Source organism: Rissa tridactyla, chromosome 2 (assembly GCF_028500815.1).
Source record: "Rissa tridactyla isolate bRisTri1 chromosome 2, bRisTri1.patW.cur.20221130, whole genome shotgun sequence".
Taxonomy (NCBI): domain Eukaryota; kingdom Metazoa; phylum Chordata; class Aves; order Charadriiformes; family Laridae; genus Rissa; species Rissa tridactyla.
In genome coordinates, this window is record NC_071467.1 from 22,547,095 (window position 1) to 22,569,342 (window position 22,248).

At 35.9% G+C, this 22,248-nt stretch overlaps 1 protein-coding gene across 3 annotated transcripts in view; it reads right to left on the reverse strand.

The window, feature by feature from the left end:
- Window positions 1-22,248, reverse strand: part of RIMS2 (regulating synaptic membrane exocytosis 2) — a 490,283-nt gene that overhangs the window by 379,781 nt on the left and 88,254 nt on the right. For all 3 annotated transcript variants that reach the window (XM_054192248.1, XM_054192250.1, XM_054192247.1), the window contains 2 exons: window positions 16,229-16,439; window positions 6,665-6,676 (listed from right to left, as the gene is read on the reverse strand). In XM_054192248.1, the coding sequence (XP_054048223.1) occupies window positions 6,665-6,676; window positions 16,229-16,439 (223 nt within the window). The remainder of the gene's footprint in view (window positions 1-6,664; window positions 6,677-16,228; window positions 16,440-22,248) is intronic.

Below are 22,248 nucleotides of genomic sequence, written 5' to 3' on the forward strand. Positions count from 1 at the left end.
TAAAAGCAAACCAATTACTTCTAATTTCTGTACTATAAAATTACACCACTATAGTGTACATGTACAGGACAAGGTTTATATTATAGGAGGAACTAGTACCTTTTACACTGACTGTTGTAGGTGAAAAAAATATACAGGCTTTTGCGCATATAAACCCTTGCTCATCTAATAGAGAAGTATATATATTTTCAGACTGACTTACTCTTCTAGTCAGTTTTCTGTTTGTTCTTAAGCAAGAAACATATCTGAGTCTGTTCTTCAAGCATGGAGTTTGCTAACAAAGGCAAAGAATCACTACATAGATATATAAAAGCCCATGTAGTCATTAGATTGAACTAGTTAACACCATTCTGAAGCTCCACTGTGTCAATAAGTTGATTTATTTTTATTTTCCAATCAACTTTCAAATACAAGAGAAGCTGGAAAAGGAGACTGGCAACTCCTAGGATCGCATCCCCCTTTCCTTGACCACTGTGAAGGGTATGCCATTGATTTGTGCATGAGGAAATGGGCCAAAGGGCATTGTGGTGAAGAAAAAAAAAGAACAAACAGAAGTCAATACAAAGTTGGTCCATAAAGCAGTGTAATCTCCCTGTCCCTTGACTGTGATGGCCAACACAGAGTGTATCTTAGTATGACAGTAAGGCCATCAAAGTTAACAACGTGGGAAGAGATATAATTTAGGGAAAACATTTGTATGCCAATTTAACCATCAGTACAATGCATTTCTATGTGTGGTCTTCATCAGGACTTCAGGCAAGATTAAATCTGCAGCTTTAATAAGATGTATATGTACTAACTGCATTCTATTACATGCCACATTGTGACAGTCTTGAAAATGCTGAAAACAGAAGGCTAGGTAACATATTTGTGAGTACAGAACATAATTTGACTGTGAATCATGTTCACGATTCATGAGAAAAGAAGCAACTTAGTACTTATATTTACAGAGAGTTCATTTTATTTATGTTTTGCAATCCAACTCCAAGAGACAGAAAGCAGAAAAACTGTGGGCTTTCAGTCCCGTGTTCATTAAAAGCACCTTCTGCTACTAGAGGTGCATTCTGTAGTGATGAAGGAAACAAGACTGAGCTCTGAACACAGTAAGATAAAGGAGAGCCGCTTAGACAAATGGATACATGAGAAACAGGATCAGAGAACAGCCTAGGACAAGTGGCCCAAGACAGGAAGGTCTAAGTTGCCAACTCTCCAAATTACTTTTAGAGATCCCAATCTGAAAGACAATACTCAAGACCTGAGGAAAATCATTAAGGTTCCCGCAGCAGGGAGATATCTCAGAAAGCGATCCTAGAAAATAGCTTGTACAGGAGGCTTTAGTCAGAGGTAAGTCTAGGAAATATTCTATTGCTTTTGCGAGTGGCTTTGTAAAAAAGTTTTTTTCCAATAATCTGGAAATTAATATATTTCTTTGTTAAAAAAAAGTATCCTTTAGAGCATATATAGCCCATGAAAAGCTTGATGAGACTCAGTGTGTCTCGTAAGACACAAAGTCCGTCTGAGTCAGGTGTCAAGAACAGGGTAAGAGTTTACCCAAAAAGGTCTATTCCAACAGCAATAAGGCAGCAGTAGGAGGAGCAACCTATGGTTTCTACAAATACTTTTCACATTTGTGCAATTCCAGATGAGAAAGTTATAGGGCACTGTGAAGGTACAGACATGCAACACGGATATTTTAGAAACAATAGGATACTTGGCAGGGCCCAGGATCGGTTCAGAAAGGCAGAAATAAAATGAGAAAAGCTTTCTTTCTTGTTTAACAGTGCAATTTCCACAAAATGACAGGAAACATTCTCACCACCACCTTGGTCTCTCCTGAATGGAGTAATTCATTACTCTGGAACATGGTGAAGGAAAACTACGGAATAGGCAGTTCTAACTGCAGTAAGACAAAGGAAGGAAGAATAATGCCCTATGATAATTGCTTTTCATCTTTTCTAATGTAATTTTATATAGAATTGTTCTTTGACATTAATTTGCTAAAAATAAACTGTCATTGTCTGAACTCCATCTAGGAATCTCAAAAATTATTAAACTGTGATTAAATTATTAAAGTTCAAATAAAAAAATCCAAAGTCAGTCAAGTTATTAGGGAAATTAACCTAGGAAACTATTCAGTAAATACATTTCTGAATTTGCTTAGAAGAGTCTTTGAGATGACTTTATAAAAAAAATTCTGCAGGTTCTTAGGATTGGTGAAGGCTGAAGACTTGATTTTTAAAGACAAGCTATTTGTCTGTGTCTTAAGTGTTTCAAAATGCATAACAGTACCAAGGTAGGGGACTTACTTCAAGAAAAGTGTCAAATGTTTTATCCACTTGCACAGGAAATAAAGACAGAACAAAGAGGAAGTTCTCTAGCATTGCTCCTCAGGTTTATTCTTTGCAGAATTATAAAAAGTTCTGTTGAAGACTTTGATTTACCTGTAGCAGTTTAAAACAGTTTCCCTAAAAACAACTTCCTGAACCCACTAAAAGAGATGAAAGAACAAAGGAAGTATCAGAACTTCTGAAGGCCAGGCTACTGAATTGCCCATTTCATCTCACTTTAGAATCTGTCACTTGAAAACGAACGCTTGAAAAACATGAATTCATGTATCTAAACCTCAAATGTCCATAACTAAATACTGTACATGGATTTTTTCAAAGTTTTTAAAAGCCAGATCATGACCAGCAAGAGAAGTGTTTACTTGATTATGCAGAAATTTAGCTACAAAAGAAAATCTATTCTTCCAGTTCGAGTTACAGGTCTGTGTTAGAATCTGTGAGATTAATACCCAATAGTTTATAGTCTTTCCAATTTCTCTGATGAAGCCCAGATCGGGTTTCAGTGCCATCACTGCTTTCTAGGTGCTCCTTGCACTGAATTAAGTGGATGCAAGAAAATTAAGACGACTTCCTCTCACTAGCAGGAATATAAAGGAATCACGGTTTCTCTGAGGTCCCCGTTCTCCTTCAGCTTTTAAAAATACGTGTTCTCTATATCATGCATATCTCTAAACACGCATATACATCATCTTTTTGCTTCAGCTGACTCCGGTTTTATGAGAGACAATCAGCAATTGCATCCTAACTTCTGGGATGGAGGGAAAAAAACCAAAAAACATACCGCATTTCACTACTGGCAACTGGCATTGTGTAATCCAGAAAGAAATCTTCACTCTCGTTCAGACAGGGCAGCACTGATCTAAACCTTTGTTGTGAATATGTAATTACATTTCAATGTAATTTAATTAAGGCGCAAGTAATTTAGTTAAAACTGATCTTTCTATCTCTGTACCTGAGACAGTTATGAAGCAGAGTAAGAAAACGAACACTTGAAAAACAAAACACGAATCGACGTATCTAAACCTCAAATGTCCATAACTAAACACTGTACAGGGATTTTATCAACATTTTTAAAAGCCAGCTCATGACCAGCAAGTGACGGAAGCTAAATGAGAAGAAACCGTGTTTTCTCCTGCCAACTGTTTCCAAAAATTTCCTGTATTAGGTTGCTTACTTTTTTTCTCCAGAAGTATCAGTGATTATTTTAAAGCCAGTGCCTCCAAGAAAAGGTATGTTTAAATTCATTTAAATTCAGGAAAACATTCAGTCAAAATTGAAATATTGTACGACTAGTTCATTTTCGATGATTTGCAATGAAGATATGTTTTCACACAAACTGTATTGCACTTCTTAGTTACTCATCTTTTTAATCACACCCTCCATGATTTTCAATGATGTAGCCATAAAATTTCACTACCGTAGCTAATGGTGTTGCTCATTTTAATGAAGGTATTTCATTAGGAATATAATTGTCAAAATCTAAGTAAAAGGAAGATGATCTTGTGAATCTTTATTTTTTTAAATAAACTTCATTTCAATCAGCCTTAATTGACTCTGGTTTCTCAAAGAGCATTCTGCTACCTCATAGTCCCATTTTCATTTAATAATAGTGACACAAATGCAGGATATCCTTTACAATGTACCTTTGTTATTTAAAGAAAAAAAATCCAGAAGATGGAAAAAATTCACTAATCACACTATTTTTCAGTTTTAAAAGTCCATTGTTTCCTTCTCAGAGATGATCTTACTCTTTATTATAACTTAACATAAATTATTCCTTTCTGGCACATTTGGGTCTCCATTTTGCAAAAGTACTTCTTTATATACAGTGACACCAAACTAATGCAGGAATGGGACATTTCCACATCCTGTGTGGAAAAAGGGACAGTGAGCTTTATACTCCGAAGTGGTATTAGTATGTAATAAAATTTCCCTTCTGTGCATGTTTAATGGTATACCTACAACGTTACAACATAGTCAGAATTCCTGTCCAACTCCATTTACCACCACCATAAATAGCACCAATAGACTGGTGTATGATTGTCCTAATCATTTGACACCATGTGCTATCCTACATTTTCCTTACAATCTTAATATTTATCAAAAGATGTGACAAAATTTCTACAGGGGACACACTAAAATGTCTTTCTACTCTCTAACTCCTCACAGACCTGATGTTTTGAATACATCTCATTTTCCAAATCTGTGTTGTTTAATTCGGTCAACATACCACCAACACTCACCAAGTATCTACAGTTTTATCTAGGAACACTCTAGATTGAATTTGCCATTCCATGGTTACAAAATACAGAATAGGCTTCTTAAGAAACACTGGAATTCACACCTTCCCTGATACACTAACACTGGAAAACAAAGGATAATCAGTAATATTGAGGATTCTCTAAGTGGGTTAACCTACTGGTAAAAGCTGTATCGCATGAAATTAAAAAATCCTGTTTACATTGAAGTATCCATTTTGAGGACATCTGCATACAATGCATTGGGGTTTTTAACCTTACTGTTAGCACCAAAGCTGCAAGATAAATACCACGGCTGCCCCTATACTTCTCAGTGTTTGTACTGGAGAAAAATGTGACTTAAAATATTTCCTTTTATTTCTGCCTTCGTAACTTCTAAAACATCTATTATAAAATAGCAGAAATGGATATTACCTAAAGCAACTTAAGGCACTTTTATTATTTATGGAAAAATCTAACTAGTTGATTAGGCAGGGAAATTCCTGTCCCTTCCCTCCTTAACACATGTACATGGTAAAACTAGGTAATCATATAACCTTATTACTGTGACCTCCTTCACTCTTTTTTGTTTTTATTTTCCAAGAGATTTTAGGATTTGATACTGCTGCAATATAGATGAGTACCTCACAGACATTGGTTGTTGGACTGACTGGGGGAATACTCTTCGCATCCATCATAAAATTATACTGAAAGGGAAAATTGTTCCTTTCATTCGTCTACCTTTTGTACTCTACAGCTAACTCTGTATTCTAGGAACAGGGGTTACTTCACAGCTTCTGTCAGTTCACAACCTTTTAAATGTGGAAAACTCTAATGATGCAGGCCAAAAGAAAACTATGTAATCCTCCAACAGACTGGGGGATCACCACAAAGATGACTTGCCCCCCTAGTAAAAACATATCCTAAATGGTAACAACAGCAGATGGTTTACAACTTTTGTATGAAGCAATATATTTCTGAACCACATGTGTGAGTTCAATGGGAGCTTTGACACTGCTATCAGTAAGAAAAAATTACATTTATTGGAGAAAAACTTTTGCTGTGCATACATTCACTAGATGTGTATGAATGCTAAGGAATTCCTTTAGTCCATCTAATATAGGAAATAATTTGCCAAGCACTACAGGGCAAGCTGCTTTTGCAATTGCAGTCCTTCAGAATACACTACAGATTTTCATGGAAGAGCAGATTTACACTAGTTCAGGTAGTTTTCTCAATTCTCTTATAAAAAAAAAAAAATCACATTTAATTTGGTAAAATATTGAAATATATCCACGCTTATTCTCAAATTGAGCTTTATACTACCTTTTCTAAACATATATAAAATAAGAACAGATTAAAATATTTATTTCAGGTGTAATACTAGCAAGACAAACAAGTGTCAGCAACATGCATAACATCTAACATTATTTCAACATTATGCTCAATACAATATGTGCACTACATTTTAGGAATGCGTACATACTATTTAATTTAGGAAATAATTTATATAGAAATGGATAACTATATGATACTGCTGGCATATTCCTAAATGTTTAGAATAAATATGTTTTCTTAATGTTTACTGGTATCAAATTGTATTGTCCTTAAAAATCAAAACTGAACTACCGTGCCAAAAAAAAGTTACACGCTAAAATGTTGAGTGCATACATATCAATGATATAAACATCACTATCACAGGGTGCAACAAATTATTTTAATAACTTTATGCCACTTTGATTTGTATTTTTTAAGAGACACCTATGAGACAATTACCTATTTAATTTTTTTTAAACCGTGCACATATCATATTGCAAAACTAAAGGAAAAGTAGGGGCATGCTCACAAAGGCTGCAAACAGAGGGAAATATCATGCATAATGTTCACAACAACTCACAGATTATTAGTAAGTTATCTGAAACACAGGTAAGCCTCTCATGCCAAACATTGCTTTCATTTTAATGACAGTAACTCCCCTTGCCTTCAGCAGGAATTACACCCGTGTAAATGAAAGCAAATGTAGGCCAGGAAGTAAGTCTACCCATAAAAGAAAAGAACTTTAGACAGAAAAAAGGCTCTAACCACTTTGTCCTCCTGGAGTTCATATCCACGAAAGCAAGAAAGAAAGGACAGAAAAAAGACAAAGAAGGAAAGAGTCACTTTCATTTTGAAAGCAAGCAGTAGTATTTGTTAGTAAAATAAACAAACAAATATCAAAGGAATTAATATATCTCTTCTCATTTCCCCTAGTGGTGAAGAAGACCTAGTGAAAAATATGTCATTTTAATAATTTTCTTAATTCTTTTGTGTGTGAAATTGAGATGATTTTATATATCAAAGAAAATATTTGTACAAAAAAAAACTGCACAAAGAAAACTATTTTCATAAAAATAATTGGGGAATCATGTCCTAATTACCTTAATAAAACAAATGGGGCATCTCACAAAAAGCATGCAGAATTTAGCTCTACATGCCTTGGACCCCAGGACTGCAAATGATTAGCATCCTTCAACCCTTTGGATCGTAAAGAGTCCAGTGAAATGAAGAGTGTTTGTTTACTACAGCAAGATATAGGGTGTGCATAATGGCATAGCTGCATGTTAGTCACTATACAGATCTTTAAACTACTAGAGTTTAAAAGCATAAGGAGACAGTGTTTGTCAGAAGTGTTTACTGTGTGTCATGTCAGATCTATATTATTTATACTTTCCTTTTCACACACATAAATATTAACTGCAAAGATTCCCAATGATTATTTTTTTCCTTGAAGGAATTTTTTTTTTAGCTGTATAAAACTGTAAATGGAGTAATACTTTAGAAAACAAAAATATTCAAAATGCTTTCAGTCAAAACTATTTCCCATTTTTGTGAATGATGAACGATGATTTTTTTTCTGGTACCTTAATTTCACATGCCAATACAGAGACTAAATCTAGGCATGCAATTAAGCACTTAGTTGTGTTGGAAATACAACTGCTCACCAAGAAAGGGTGACAACTCATTTTATTGCTTTGTTGTTCAGATACCTATATGACATCTAACTTTGTGCTCCTACAGAAGTTTAAGATTCCCCCCCAATACTAGAGATAAAAACAAACAGAAGAGAATACAACAGAGGCCAACCGAGACAATCAGGGCACTAGAGCACACAATATACGAGGAGAAGCTGAGGGAGATAGACAGGCTTGTTTAGCTAAAAGAAGGCTGGGGTAGGGAAGGGTGCAGGAAGAGGGGAACTACTTGCATTCCTCAACTACTTAAAGGTGAGCTATAGGGAAGACAAAGGCAGAAATTTTTGGAGATGCACAGCTAATGGACAAAACACAACATTCAAGGGATTGGACTGGATATCAGAGAAAACCAAATCTGGTTAAGCACTGAAAGAGGTTGCCCAAAAAGGTTACAGATTCTCCATCCTTGGAGTTTTTTACAACTTGGTTGGACAAGATCCTGAAAACCTGTTCTAACTTTGAAGTTAATCCTGCTTGGAGTAGGAGACTGGTCTAGATAACATCCATAGGTCCCATCCAACCCAACTTATTCTATGATCCTATGTACAGTGGTAAAAGATTAAAGTATTTTCAAAGACGCTACAGGTTTTAGTGGCATTCTTAGTTACACAAATACGAAATATCATTGAAAGCTATCCAAATCACAGGACCACTAAGCATTATCACTCTGTGTGCAGAGACATATTTACCTGCACAGCACCAGGTGCTCTGCTACTTTCCTAGCAGGGCTTTCCATCCCACTGCAATAGAAGTGGCAGCAGTTGCTCACAGATACTTTGAATGGCAACATCTAGTGCCTCAGTTTCTCAAGTCACCTCTGAAGAAATATTAACTACTATACAAGAGGAGCATAATCCATAAGCAGGTATTTTTAGCACAGAGGCTAAGAAATTTTTAAAATTGTAAATGCCTGGTTAGGTTGCTTTCTCAGTGAATGTCTCACAGCTGCAGGAAGGGGTAAGTAACAGCACAGAAGAGCAATTAAGTCAGAACAGACCAGTTCCCCAATTTAAGGATACAGACAGCAATTAAAAATAAAATTTTAAAACAAAAAGCTTGAGAAAATTACATAAACCACAAGACATAGTAGGTAAAACAGCACAAGACAAAGATAAAGATTTTAAATACATTAAACTGAAGAAAAAAGTAAAGGTAGCAGGTTTCACAAAAAAATGGGAAACAGACACAGTGATATTTCAAACTAGAAAACAGGAACATCTTTTGACAATTCGCAATGAATGAAAAATGTAAATATTAAGTAGAAGATGTTAAAATGTATACAAAGTTTTAAAAGGGACAAAATCCTTAAGAAAACAAATTTTGAGATGAAAACTATTGCTATTATTATTTTTTTTTTATCATATAGCGTAGCTGACTGTTCTACCTACCTAGGCTAGCTATTCTTTAGAGCAGAATTGACAGTTTTTAGCACAGTCCTTTATGTCTTAATATATTTTATTGTCTTCAATTTTACCTACTGTTTTTCTTATTCTGCACCGCAACATTATCCCTGAAATTTTAAAACAGACTATAAGTAAGGCCCATAGTATTTCAAGAAAATGGTTAGAAATTGTGCTATTTTCTTATAATTTGCACTACACAAAACCCATATTTTGGTCATTTGATGACAAGTCGTGTTATGTTGATTGAAGATACATATTGAAGTATGGAACATTGAAGATACATATTGAATTATGGAACAAAAGGCAACAAATACAGTTGGGAACATGGGAAATTCAGACTAGATATAAGGAAATTTTTATTCTATTTTTTAATCATGAGAATGGTCAAGCACTGGAACAGGCTGCCCAGAGTGGTTGCTGAATCCCCATCCTTCAAGATTCAAACATTAACTGGGCAAGGCCCTCTGAAAACTCATGTAATCCAACATTCTTTGAGCAAGAGGTTGGATAAGATGACCTCCGGAAGTCCTTTCCAACCTAATTATTATGATACTTTATATTCTTTATACAAATTTATATATTTATATTATACACATATATTTAAACATTCTGTTTTGTCATATGGATTTCTTTCCCAATTTTATCTCTATTCCAAAAATAATGACTAATATGGTTTATCTATTGTCCTGACTACTTTTATGCTGTTCTAACATAGTACTCCAGTCTAGCCAAATCATAAATGATAATTACATACAGAAAATTTCACCTCTTAATTATTCTAATAGTCTTCTGTAAACACACAGATGATATCCACCTCTTCATATTATGAATTACGTTCTAATCTATTTTTTTCACTTAGTAGTTTTCACCTAAGATATGAAGATTTTTAAAACACTTATGAGGAGTAAAACCATAATACACAAGGAGAAATGTAAATTCATACAAGAAAAGTAAATTCAGTTGACAACATAGTGGAGTGTACATACACACCGGTAATAGAGATGACTCAGAAATAAGAAATTTAAAACACAGGAACAAACTCTTACCACACACTGTTGCATATTTTAGAGAGGACAGTTTAAGAGTTTTGAGACAGTTTTTCTAATACCTACTCATGTGCCACGAGGTTCTAATGTTGGCTCAGAAATACTGATCTGGTAATACTGTTCTGTTCCATCGCTGTCTCATTTTGAAAAATCTTAATCATGTTCAAATCAAGAATTTCCAGAAAACAAACTTAGCTTTAATCACAGAAAAGATAAAATACATACTAAATCCATCCTAAGATTGTAAGCAAGGAGAACATACCAACTCACATTTCCCAAACCCTCAAACTATATTAGTGAAAATCATGGCTAATCAATAATTCTCATGTATCAAAGATATTATCTCACTCTCTGTTAGCTCAAATGATATCCCAAAGTACAAGCACCACTTAGGCAACAACTAAAATAATATATATATACACGTATTTATAAACTATATATTAAAATAAGATGAAAGATTTGCCTCAGAAATTAATGGCATAATGAAGAGTCTCAAACACTTCACCGTATAAAAGTGTAAGCTTTCTAACGCAAAGCAGTAATTCCAAAAATCGGTGACTTTGAAAGGGCCGTTAAGGCTCCAAATCCTGATTCACACTGTGATCATAACAGTAATCAAGACTTGGTTCACACAATCTACCTATGTTGAATAACCTCAAGGATGAAGAGTCTCTTTTCAGAAACAGGATATGAAATATAAAGGTATGTGAAGTTCAAGACAAGCTGTCATGCTTTACTAGACACCTAAGACTACCTCCAGCTTCTCAGCTGCCTCCCCCACATTGCTGTCAAAAATTCTTGAGTTCACAGCAGTACAACGTAAGGAGTGACATGACTGACCACGAGAGACAGTCTAGTCAGTTATTTCAATAGCAAAGACATTTAAGAAATTAAATTCTCAGAGAACTCCTAATGAGTGGAGTTCAAACATGCCTAGCCTCTGTTGAAATTGAGACCATCTGCTCTTTAATGAGATTCAAAACAGCTACCAACTGAAAATAGTTTCAAATGCTTTAGAGAAATCTTTTCCTCAAGTTTGTAATGTCACACGTCTTTTCTAGAGAAATGCAGAATCAAACCATGTCTCCTAATGACCAACATATTTGTATGCAGTAGGAAATTACTGAGTTTATCCCAAATCCTAGTGACTTAGAAATCCTGATCGTGAGAGGCTAATTCTTTGGTGCCTGCCAATTGTCAACAGAACAAAATGGATTATGCATTAGCACAAGCATGGTAAAATTTTGTGACTCCGCATAGATGGTCACACTGCATGTCCTGCAGTTAAAAATCATTCAACAAAGAGAACTTGATGGTTTTCTGAAAATCAAACGTAGCCCCAGAGAAATAATCAGAATTTAAAGCTTTCACAGAACCGTAGGGAGCTGAGAGAAGTTCGCCACTTAGACCTTATGCGTTTCGCACACAGTTGCTGGGTCCTATAAAACAATTGAAAATCTCTTACTTTTAGTGTTCAAAGACAAAGAGAGAAGGAAGTTTCAGTGGTTTCACGTGATAGCAGGTGGCCAAACACCCTGAAACAAGGTATTTGGCATGCGTCAAATTAAGTTTTCAGGCAAGTATTAATTCCTTCCTCTACAAGAGAAATGTTGGTTTACTGAATTGGCATTCTGAGCTGTTGGAATTTATATTCACTGCATACAAAGTTGTATCTATTTGGAAGCTGTATTTGTCCGATATTTTAGCATGTAAATTTCTCAGCTGCATAAACCTCATTCTGTTGTCTCCTGCCTTGTTCATTTCCCTATATAAATCAGTATATAATTAAAAAATAACAGTATATTTTGTATATCAGTGGTACCTACATTACTAAGAACAGTTACGGCTTGCTGTCGTACAATTTATTACTTCAGTTTTAATCAATTGGAAATTGTTCATAAACATAAAAGATGACAGTTCAACGTCCATTACTCCCATGAAATTTAAGCCTCCATCCTGGCTGAATACTCCACTTACCAAGATAATAGGTAGTACAGAAGCAGCAGTACCACCATTATCAGTTTTATTTGTTGGATCTAGCAGGAACTCCTGCATAATGGTAATATTTGTACAACCTGAACTGAATTTGCACAACATATATTGAATATTTGAATATATGAATATTTGAATATATATTGAATATTTGAATATATGACTATTTGTACAACACTGAACCTGGACAGGGGAGTGGATTGAAAACTGGTTGAAAGATAGAGCTCAGAGGGTCATGATTAGGGGCACAGAGTCTAGTTGGAGGTCAGTGATGAGTGGTGTTCCCCAGGGGTCAGTACTGGGTCCAGTCCTCTTCAATATATTCATCAGTGACCTGGATGAGGGGATAGAGTGCACCCTCAGCAAGTCTGCCGATGATACAAAACTGGAAAGGGTGGCTGACACACCGGAAGGCTGTGCTGCCATACAGAGAGACCTGGACAGGCTGGAGAGCTGGGCAGAGAGGAACATCATGAAATTCAACAAGGGCAAGTGTAGGGTGCTGCACCTGGGGAGGAATAACCCCATGCACCAGCACAGGTTGGGGGCTGATCTGCTGGAGAGCAGATCGATGGAAAGAGACCTGGGAGTCCTGGTGGACAACAGGATGACCATGAGCCAGCAATGTGCCCTTGTGGCCAAGAAGGCCAATGGCATCCTGGGGGGCATCAAGAAGAGTGTGGCCAGCAGGTCGAGAGAGGTCATCCTCCCCCTCTACTCTGCCCTGGTGAGGCCGCATCCAGACTACTGTGTCCAGGTCTGGGCTCCCCAGTTCAAGAAGGACAGGGAACTGCTGGAGAGGGTACAGCAAAGGGCTACCAAGATGATTAGGGGACTGGAACACCTCTCTTATGAAGAAAAGCTGAAGGACTTGTGTCTTTTTAGTCTGGAAAAAAGACAACTGAGGGGGGATCTTATCAACACTTATGAATATTTAAAGGGTGGGTGTCAGGAGGATGGGGCCAGGCTCTTTTCAGTGGTGCCCGGCAACAGGACAAGAGGCAAAGGGCACAAACTTGAACAGAGGAAGTTCCATCTCAACATGAGGTGGAACTTCTTTACTTTGAGGGTGGCAGAGTACTGGAACAGGCTGCCCAGAGAGGTGGTGGAGTCTCCAACTCTGGAGACATTCAGAATCCACCTGGACGTGTTCCTGTGTAACCTGCTCTAGGTGAACCTGCTCTGGCAGGGGGGTTAGACTAGATGATCTCCAGAGGTCCCTTCCAACCCCAACCAGTCTGTGATTCTGTGAATTTTAATGCATATATTTCAGGAACTGTAACTAAACTGAAAAATGAATAAATCATCCAATCAGTCTGAGAATCCTAATCTAATGCTCTGACAACAGTTAAACATTTCCTTGCTCTGTTCCTGCTAAGCCAGGAGTCCTACTAAACTTGTAAGCAGGAGTCCTCCTTGTGAGCTTTGAAAGAGAAGTGTTCTTTGCAAATCTGCCTCTTCTGAGATGCATGCTGCTAACACTGGCCTGTACTAAACTTTTTAGTAGCAGAATCTGGTGTAAATGGCACGAACGTGGCTTGAAATTTGATATTATGAAAAAGGTTAGAAACAGATCAAACAGCTCCATCAAAGAACATTTCAGTCAGTTTAAGAATCATCATATATTAGGTCCAAAGCAGACACATATAAACTGCCAAAAAATGTCTACAAAGACCAAAGAAAATCTAGCACAGTTAAAACAGGAATTTATCAGTCATCCTTCAAGAAGATGAAGTTGTATCCGTTAAGGGAAACAGAAAAGAATGAATTCTGGTAAATTCTGGTGGATCAAAAATAGTTTTCATGGAATAATGTGTATAGGCATAAACGAGATCATAAATAGGAGTCTGCCACACTCTGTGTCTGAATTAAATCTTTTGTATTCATGTTCACAGTGAATAGAGAGATACTTACTCTAGGATATTAATTTATGCTGAATGAACCAGAGGATATACTTCAAACTGATATTTCAGAAAGAGAAGCTATAAAGTGAGTCAACAAAAAAAACAGTAAGAAATTTTTAAAACCAGATGATATTCAGCATAAAACATCTAGTGTAAAATATCTAACTATTTACAGTGATACAGTCTTTCACTGACAAGAAGAATAAAAGGTGGCAAATATGATGCCAAGTTATTCATTTTTAAGGAATTACAGCATTAGATCAACTGAATAATAGACAAGGGAGTCTGACATCCACATTGGACAGATTTGTAGAAACCAAAATAGAGAATAAAATTAGCACTCATATGAATAAATTATGATAAAATATGGAAAAGTCAAATGGCTGTAGTAAAGGGAATTCATGTCTGTTACATGTATTAGAGTTCCTTCAAGGAGTCACAGAGAAAGTGAGTAAATGGGTTTTGTTCATACTGCTGAGTTGGGCTTCCAGGCTTTTAAAGAATCTCAGCTGCCATGGAATCGGAATATTTTCATCCATGAGAAAATTTAATTGATGAAAAGCCAAGAAGAAAAGAACAGGAATAAATGGTCACAGTTTTTTAAGGGAAAGGTATCACCAGTGAAGCCTAACAGGGGATCTGTCTAGAGATGCTCTGTCCATCGTATTCATAAATTATCTAGAACAGAAATGAATGAGAGACAGAAAAGCTTATTTATCACACTAAACTATCAATAGTATCAAGAAAATAGCCAGCTGAGAAGAGCTGCATAACAGACTCATAATACTGAATGGAGAAGTTGGCTTACAGAAAGACAGATTTAGATTAGACAATAAGAAAAGCTTTCTGCGGTGAGGATGGAGAAGCAGTGGAACAAATGACCTATGAGGGTGTGGAAGAAATTCATTAGAAATCTGTCAAGAGAAGTCAGAAAAATATCTGCCCAATTCACATGATCCATTCCAAGGACAGTCTAAATGATGTATCAGAACACTTCATTAGGAGATGAAGCCTTCCTCCTAATGCACTTTTTCTATGTTTCTAAGTACATAGACATAATGACTCAAATATCTGCCTTGATTGCCTTTTATAATCAGATGAAATTAATACAGAAATTATTACATCTCTTATTACTGGCAATATGATTTAGTCAAAAAAAAAAAGTGTGAGCTTACTGAAGAAAGAAATTCAAAATTACCTTAACAAAATCCAAAGGAGTTCAAGAGATTTACAGATAATCTAAATTACTTTAATCATAAGGAAATAGCAGATTATTTTATACTTTGTCAATCAAAAACCTGACTCCATTATTTAAGCCTACCTTTCAATCTTGAAGAAATACATAACTTTTATACAATTGTCTCCCACCTTCCAAAAGATTAATATTTGCATATTGCATGGTATTTGCAATAAACATATTAGAGAAAAAAAAAGATTTATGGAAATAAATTGTAATGGAAAATGATTATATTAATAAATATTATATTATTAAATTATTGCATTGATTTACAAAATATGTGTTTCCACAAAAGACTAGCATCTTGAGTATTGTCATGAATATTCTATAAGAATCTGTCAGAATCTTTATCTAAAATGCTGAATAAACTGATCTCAGAACTGTTTTCTGTGATTACCTCAGTTCTGCTCAATTTTTTACTCTATGATCAAACTTTTTAAAATTCAGATTGCTGTTTTACCTGTTATACAATAAACACCAATATACTTAGCTGTAACTCTATGTTGTTAGTGCATGTGATTTTTTCCTAAAATATTTTGACATATGTATGCATAGTTATATGTACATACACATAATGCATGTGCATATGTATGATAGATAGTAAACATTTTAAAACTCCATAATATATTGTATATACTGTTCTAACACTAATTTTACAATAATCTTGTAGAGAAGAGCCTGGGCAAGCAGAAAACAAACAAATTCTTGCTCTAACTTGTAATAATCAGTTTCTCAACATCAGCATCACTAGATCACAAGATATACCCCCCTGTCTCCAATACAAAGATTCAGTCCTCCAATCAAAGAATTGTACTTTCATGAGTGTGTTAGTAGAAATGTGGCATCTATTAACTTAAAAGCCATGGTCACAAATCCATCTGCAAATGGAAATTATTTTAAATGAGGACAGATGTCTTAAAAGCCCCTGAAGTAGTATCATTACCTCCTTAAAGGAAATCCATTTCAGTAGCTATGTGATTTCGATGCATAAGCAATGAATAAGAGATACTGAGTTTAGCAGAAGCTTGTTACTAAACTTTCATAACTCCATACCTTATTTGACCGTAAAGACACTCTTCCTCCACAGCGTGCACAGAATTTAGTTTGGCAATATGAACAGTTATGGCCACAGCCATCAGCAAATTTTGTTTTGTGGCAGATGCCACAGGTTGGGGCATCACCCTTCTGCTCCTGCTGCTGTTGTGATTCTTCACCCATCTTCTTCACTTGCTCCTTATACATTTCAAACTGCTGATGTAATTTTCTGCAGAAGAGAGAAGATAATTAACAATTGTTTTATTTAAGCCCACACATACTTTGCAATCACTAAATTGCAATCAATTTCAACACACAAAGCAGAGAGAAATACTGTAGTAAAGCAAATACATTTAATTTATGACGCTCCAGAAGAGTAACATTCAAGAAATACTTCTTTTTCATTATAACTAAACTCTAGGAGGAGGCCCAACACTGATAACATGCATCACACAGTCCAGCTGTTACAAAGACAAGTAACTTTGCTTTAGGATGTGACCAGCTGTTAGCTGCAAATACAACAGTAAGAAACATGGGCTAAGTGATCCAAGAGCCCATGGCACTAGACAATAAACTGCTTAATACCAGGGAAAAAAAAATGTAATTTATTCTTCCAAGTGTACTTTTACCTAATTCCACCAGACAGATGCAAATATCTTCTCTTGTTATAGCTTATCTTCATTTATCCAACAATACTGCACAGAATGACTAATGACTAAAATGCTTTTCAACCACTGGGTGCAAGCCCGTAACAAGTTGCCTCAGCTTAACAAGTGATTATAAACCATTTAAGCCATTCATATCATTATATAGGTACTGCTATCTCATGCCAAATGTAAAATAGAAGAAAACCTAAGAAGACTTTTAGGTGTCAGATCCAGGGAGAGTAGCTTAAGATACACGCACACATTTTACCTTCCATTTCCAGTGGACTAGGAGCACATTCATAGTCAGCTGCCATGTACATACAGAACTGCAATGATTCCTTCAGGCATGCCATTTCATTCATATTTCTGAACCCACAATAACCAAATCTCCATATATGATAATTAAAACCGTCTCACTACGACCAAAGTTACAGATTCATTTCACGTTCTATAATGGAAGTTTTTTCTCAAAGCCACTGTTTCTGGAGGTAAATGATGTCATGGGAATTTTAATTTTCATTGTAAAAAGTTAGAATTTTTTAGCTCCTGTCATTGCCCGAAAAAAGCTGGAAAATGCAACATGGCATATTGTAAGAGATTCAAATACAAAGAGAAAACAAAAAGAACTCTGACTTTTCTTTTGGCTTTATCCTTGTGATTTAAAGGGGTCTGACAGTGATCTTTAAATTTCTTAGCGTGGAATTCAACTCACCTGATTTTGCTAATAGAGACTGTAAAGTTTGGCAACCTAAAAATTATGAATATAGCTTAAGCAGTTTATTTAGCTCCCTGAACAGACACAAGCAAAACTTCAAAAAATTAAGTATTTTCTATGAAACATTAAAATGGTATACTAAGCCAAAAAATTAAAAGTGCAAAATAGATTTTTTGGGCTTTAGAATTATAATTTCAGAGATTCTTGAGAGGAGATTATTAAAAAACATATATGAAACCTAAGACAGAACAAAGAATAACCTCCTGGAAAAAACTAAATCTGTGAGACCAACTTCCTTAATGCAGAAATATATCCTTTATATAGTTCAGATATAAATTAATGATGCAAAATTATTTCACCTGAACTGTCAGAGGCTCTTACCAAAATAAATATTACCACCATGAGTAAGTTAAAAATGATCTCAAATATTATTTACCACGGATATCAACACATAAGGCAAGAATTGCTGGGATTTGCTTTGTATTTTCAGGAAAACTCCTCTAAGAATATATTTTACATTATATCATAGAGGCGTTATAGGAACAAACCGGCAGCTCCTTCTCCATCAGGCAAGACAGGAGTCTGGAGGCACACCTCTTCTCTGTACCAAAATGCTGCCTCGAGCTCTCAACTGCCACCGACCCTTTCCCAGAAGGGGAAAGCAGGGTTATTTCATGTTGCTTATGTGTCATTTTTCTAATCTACCTGCTCTTGTCACCTGAGTTCAATCTTGAGTCCACATGCTGCCCCCAGGACACAGCAGTTGCATGTTTTTCTCTTGCTTTCAGCCCTTTCCCCCTACATGCTTACTGAACCCTCTGGCCTGTAGCAGAGCAATGAGAGGGTCATGTCTCTGGCTTCCACAGGAAGGACATGAGGGTCATCACTACCCTCACAGGAGTTTGTGGAGTCAGGGGTAAGTGGCGTCCTCTGCCTTTTCACTGGTTCAAAAAAAACCTTCACTGTTGACTGTTCTTTGTTGAATGGGGCAGGACATGAGTTACTAATAAGAAAGAGCTGAATGAAGTTGAGAACAAAATTTGGAAATCTAGAAACCTGGCATATTTCAACGCTTTACACTGACAATAGTATATAATTGGTGGTTGGTTGTCTGGCCCGTCTCCATCAATAACACATGTAATCTCTGAGACCTTGCTTGCCTTTTAATTTTGCCAAACGTTGCATTCTTCATTTAAAGTATATTATCTATGCTGAACTTCAAGTTTATTTTTGGTTACATTCAGTTCTGTGGCTTCCTTATAATCTACAGCCTTTGTTTGTATGATGATTTGCTTACCAGTCTCACTGATGCATAAAAAGCACAAGCCTTTTGCCAATTCTTAAGCCTCCTGTACTGAAATAATTTAACTTTTGTTTCCTCTTGGGCACAAGGTCACAACTTTTGCCTCAAAGTATGAACTTTTCAAGGTTATAGTTTTCTAGCAGCAAACAACTTATCATCTGCCAAAGTAGTTTGTTACTACATCTTTTTCCATTCCAAGAAAAATATCACACATATTGATAGCTGATAGAAAAAATTAAACACAAAAGACAAAAATCTATTAAATAATTAGTTACTCACGATATGTTTTCTACTTACTGAGCAGAACCACTTGAGATGAATATGCATATTTGAAACAAAATACAAAGTATTCATTTTAGGAAGTCCATAAATAAACTTTTTGATCTATTTTACAGACCAGTAATTGTTTTTTTAATCCTCTAGCCTGCAAAGGTTTGAGCGAGAAACTAAAGTAATAACATGCAGCAATAATTAGGTGCTTAGAACAGCACAGTATTTGAAGAAAATTTGGTAAAAATTGTATAGCATATATTTTTCAGAAAATGCAATGCAAATAAAACTGCATTTTGTTCAAGTTGTCTGCACTTACACTCTACTCAGAACATTGCTGTCTGAGAGGGCTCAGGAGTTCAGTCACCAGGGAACTGAAAGTGACCAGTACCAAGGCAAACTTCAGAGCCTGGAACTAAACTCAGGTATCCCAAGACTACCCTTTCCAGTCTCTACGCTCCAGTGAGTTACTGGTAATGCAAGTGGCCAAGATTTGTGTTGTGAAACTGAAAAAACAGGCTCTTGGGATGATAGGGGTTTTTTTGGTTGTAAACCCAGATAATTACATCAAACCATACAGTAACAGAATATTTAAGTGGAAAACTCGGCAATGCATATCCATAACCCATATATATAGATGTATTTTAACAATGGCCTAAATAGCTCATTCCGTCTATCTGTACTGACGCAAAATCTCTCTACTTTTCTGCATTGTTTCCAAAAATACAAGTATCTACTTTAATAAACCACTATAAATTTTAGAGAAAAAGAAGTTGGTATGAATTTATGCAAAGAACTAATGATAATGAAAAGTTAGGCTGGAAAATTGATATTTAAGTTCTGCTCATTTTTGTCTTGTGAGAAAGAGTTCACTGAATCACACTCATATCTGCTGGAAGTTACAGTGGTGAAGTTCATGAGGCTTATATGACTAGTCCAGATTTTTTTTGTACTGTAAAATGTCATATCTGAGAGAGCTGTGTAGACTTTTCAGTGTCAAAAGCAACTGTTTGTAAGAGTTTGGATTTCTCTGTCAAGGTCAAGAATAGTTTCTATTGGAATACTCGCTTTGTACTGGAATTGAGTTAATTCTGCTTACTCTTGGTTCCCCACATCTTTCTGGAAATGAGAAATTCAGTATCAGTCAAAAAGCAGCAATCTATGGGCCTCTCATGATCCATGAGCTACTGCCAAAGGCAAGTAATAAAAGCAAGTTCAGTAATCTGATGTATCCTATTATTCTGCAGAATTTGTTTCTTCCTGTCCTCCAGAAATGCCCACAAAGCTTTCAGCATTTTATAAAAAAAAAAAAAAAAAAATCTCGAATACTGACAAGTTCCAAAGCCATTCCTGCCTTCTAAAAGTTCACTTCAATGATTCTGAAATTTCCAAAGCTTCTTAAAATCTCACATTAGAAGGGGGATGTTTAAGTAAGTATCCCGGGTGTTGAGGCCAGATGTAAGTGTAGTAGCCACTTCTCATTTCCTGGCTACAGTTCTCTCAGAAGTTTTATTACTGATTGTAGCCTGTCCCTCATTTCCTATTCCCAGGCATGGAGCACAGATGTGGCTGGAATCCAGCCTTCAAAAAGGGTTTGTTCGCTTTCAATTCTGCCAAGTCCATTCATTCAACAATTTTTCTGCGTGGTGGCAATGACTACCTGGTAACATACAACATTCTTCCCTGTACTGTATTAAACACTTAATGCTTTCTACTTTTACAATAGTGCTAGCCAACCCATCTCTGAGTACACTCACTTCTCTTTGGGATGGATGCTATTCTTACACAACCCCATGTGTTGGTAGAGGTTAGGAAACAACTGTTTGAACACCAGCTCTGCTAAGAAACCCTGGAAAATAGGGTGGAAACCAGCCTATGAGCCAGTGGTGTGTGTGCTCTCATTACAAATTAGACAAATTACATATGGGGATGCATTAGAAAGAGGATGAGCAGCAGATAAATGGAAACCGGCTATCTCATCTGAAAAATCACCTGAAAAAAAAATTAGAGTCAAATTCTTCCTGGTAGTCACAAATACAAAACAAAGTACAAAATGCATTATAATGGCACATTGGGAGGCTCAAGTTAGACATTAGAAGTTTTTTCACTAGGAGAGCAGTGCAGCACTAGCACAGGTTGTCCCAAGAGGCTGTGGGATTGCCATCCATGGAGGTTTTCAAAACTCGCCTAGACAAAGGTCAAGCTGCCCTGATCTAGTGTTGGCAATAACCATGCTTTGAGTGGGAGGTTGGTTCAGAGATCCCCTTCAAACAGCGTTTCTGTGATTATGTATGGAACAAAACAAGAAATATGAACTCTAAACTCACGCAGAAACACAGGGAAAAGTATTCATAACAACTATTTGGCTCAGCAGTGCTGAAAAAAAAAGAAGTGACAACTTTTACCAGTAGGATAAAAAAAAGAGAGGAAAAAAAAAGAGAAAAAAAAGAGGAAAAAAAACCCAAACAAACCCAAAACTTCTTTGTGCATTTTATAAACTACTTGAAAATAGTTAATTTTCTCAGTTTGACCAATGACCTCACATGTATTTTCAGCTCCATGTAATGTAATGGGCAGAAAAGCCCTGAGGCTGTGCTTTCGTACTGACACGTGGAGGCTACAGAAAAGCAACTTTTTTAAAAAAACATTATGTTCAGCAATGCAAAATAGAACTTTTCTTAGCCACCAAATGACAGTTTTTCCAGTATTTGACTGAAATGAGAAAGGGCACCATATAAAAATCCTCTTCATAAGACCATGATGCTACTTCAAGTCTAGCAGGCAAAGAAAAATTATTAATCAATTAAAGACTCAAGCCTAACTTCAAACAAGAACATCACTTCCAATTCTGTTTAAAATCAATGGATTATCATACCCAGGCTGATAACACAACTACAGTCTTGATGCCATTCACAATTCAGAGTTTTCAGCTTTCATATCAGTGAAAATGAAACATTGACAGAAACTAGACGTCAGCAGAGATCATTCGCTTAATCCACAGCACTTAGACTTTCTTGCTGGCAAAATGAAATCTCCACTGTCTCATTGGAATTGACACATGATTTTAACTGGTTTCCTCAAATAAACAATAATTAACTATTTT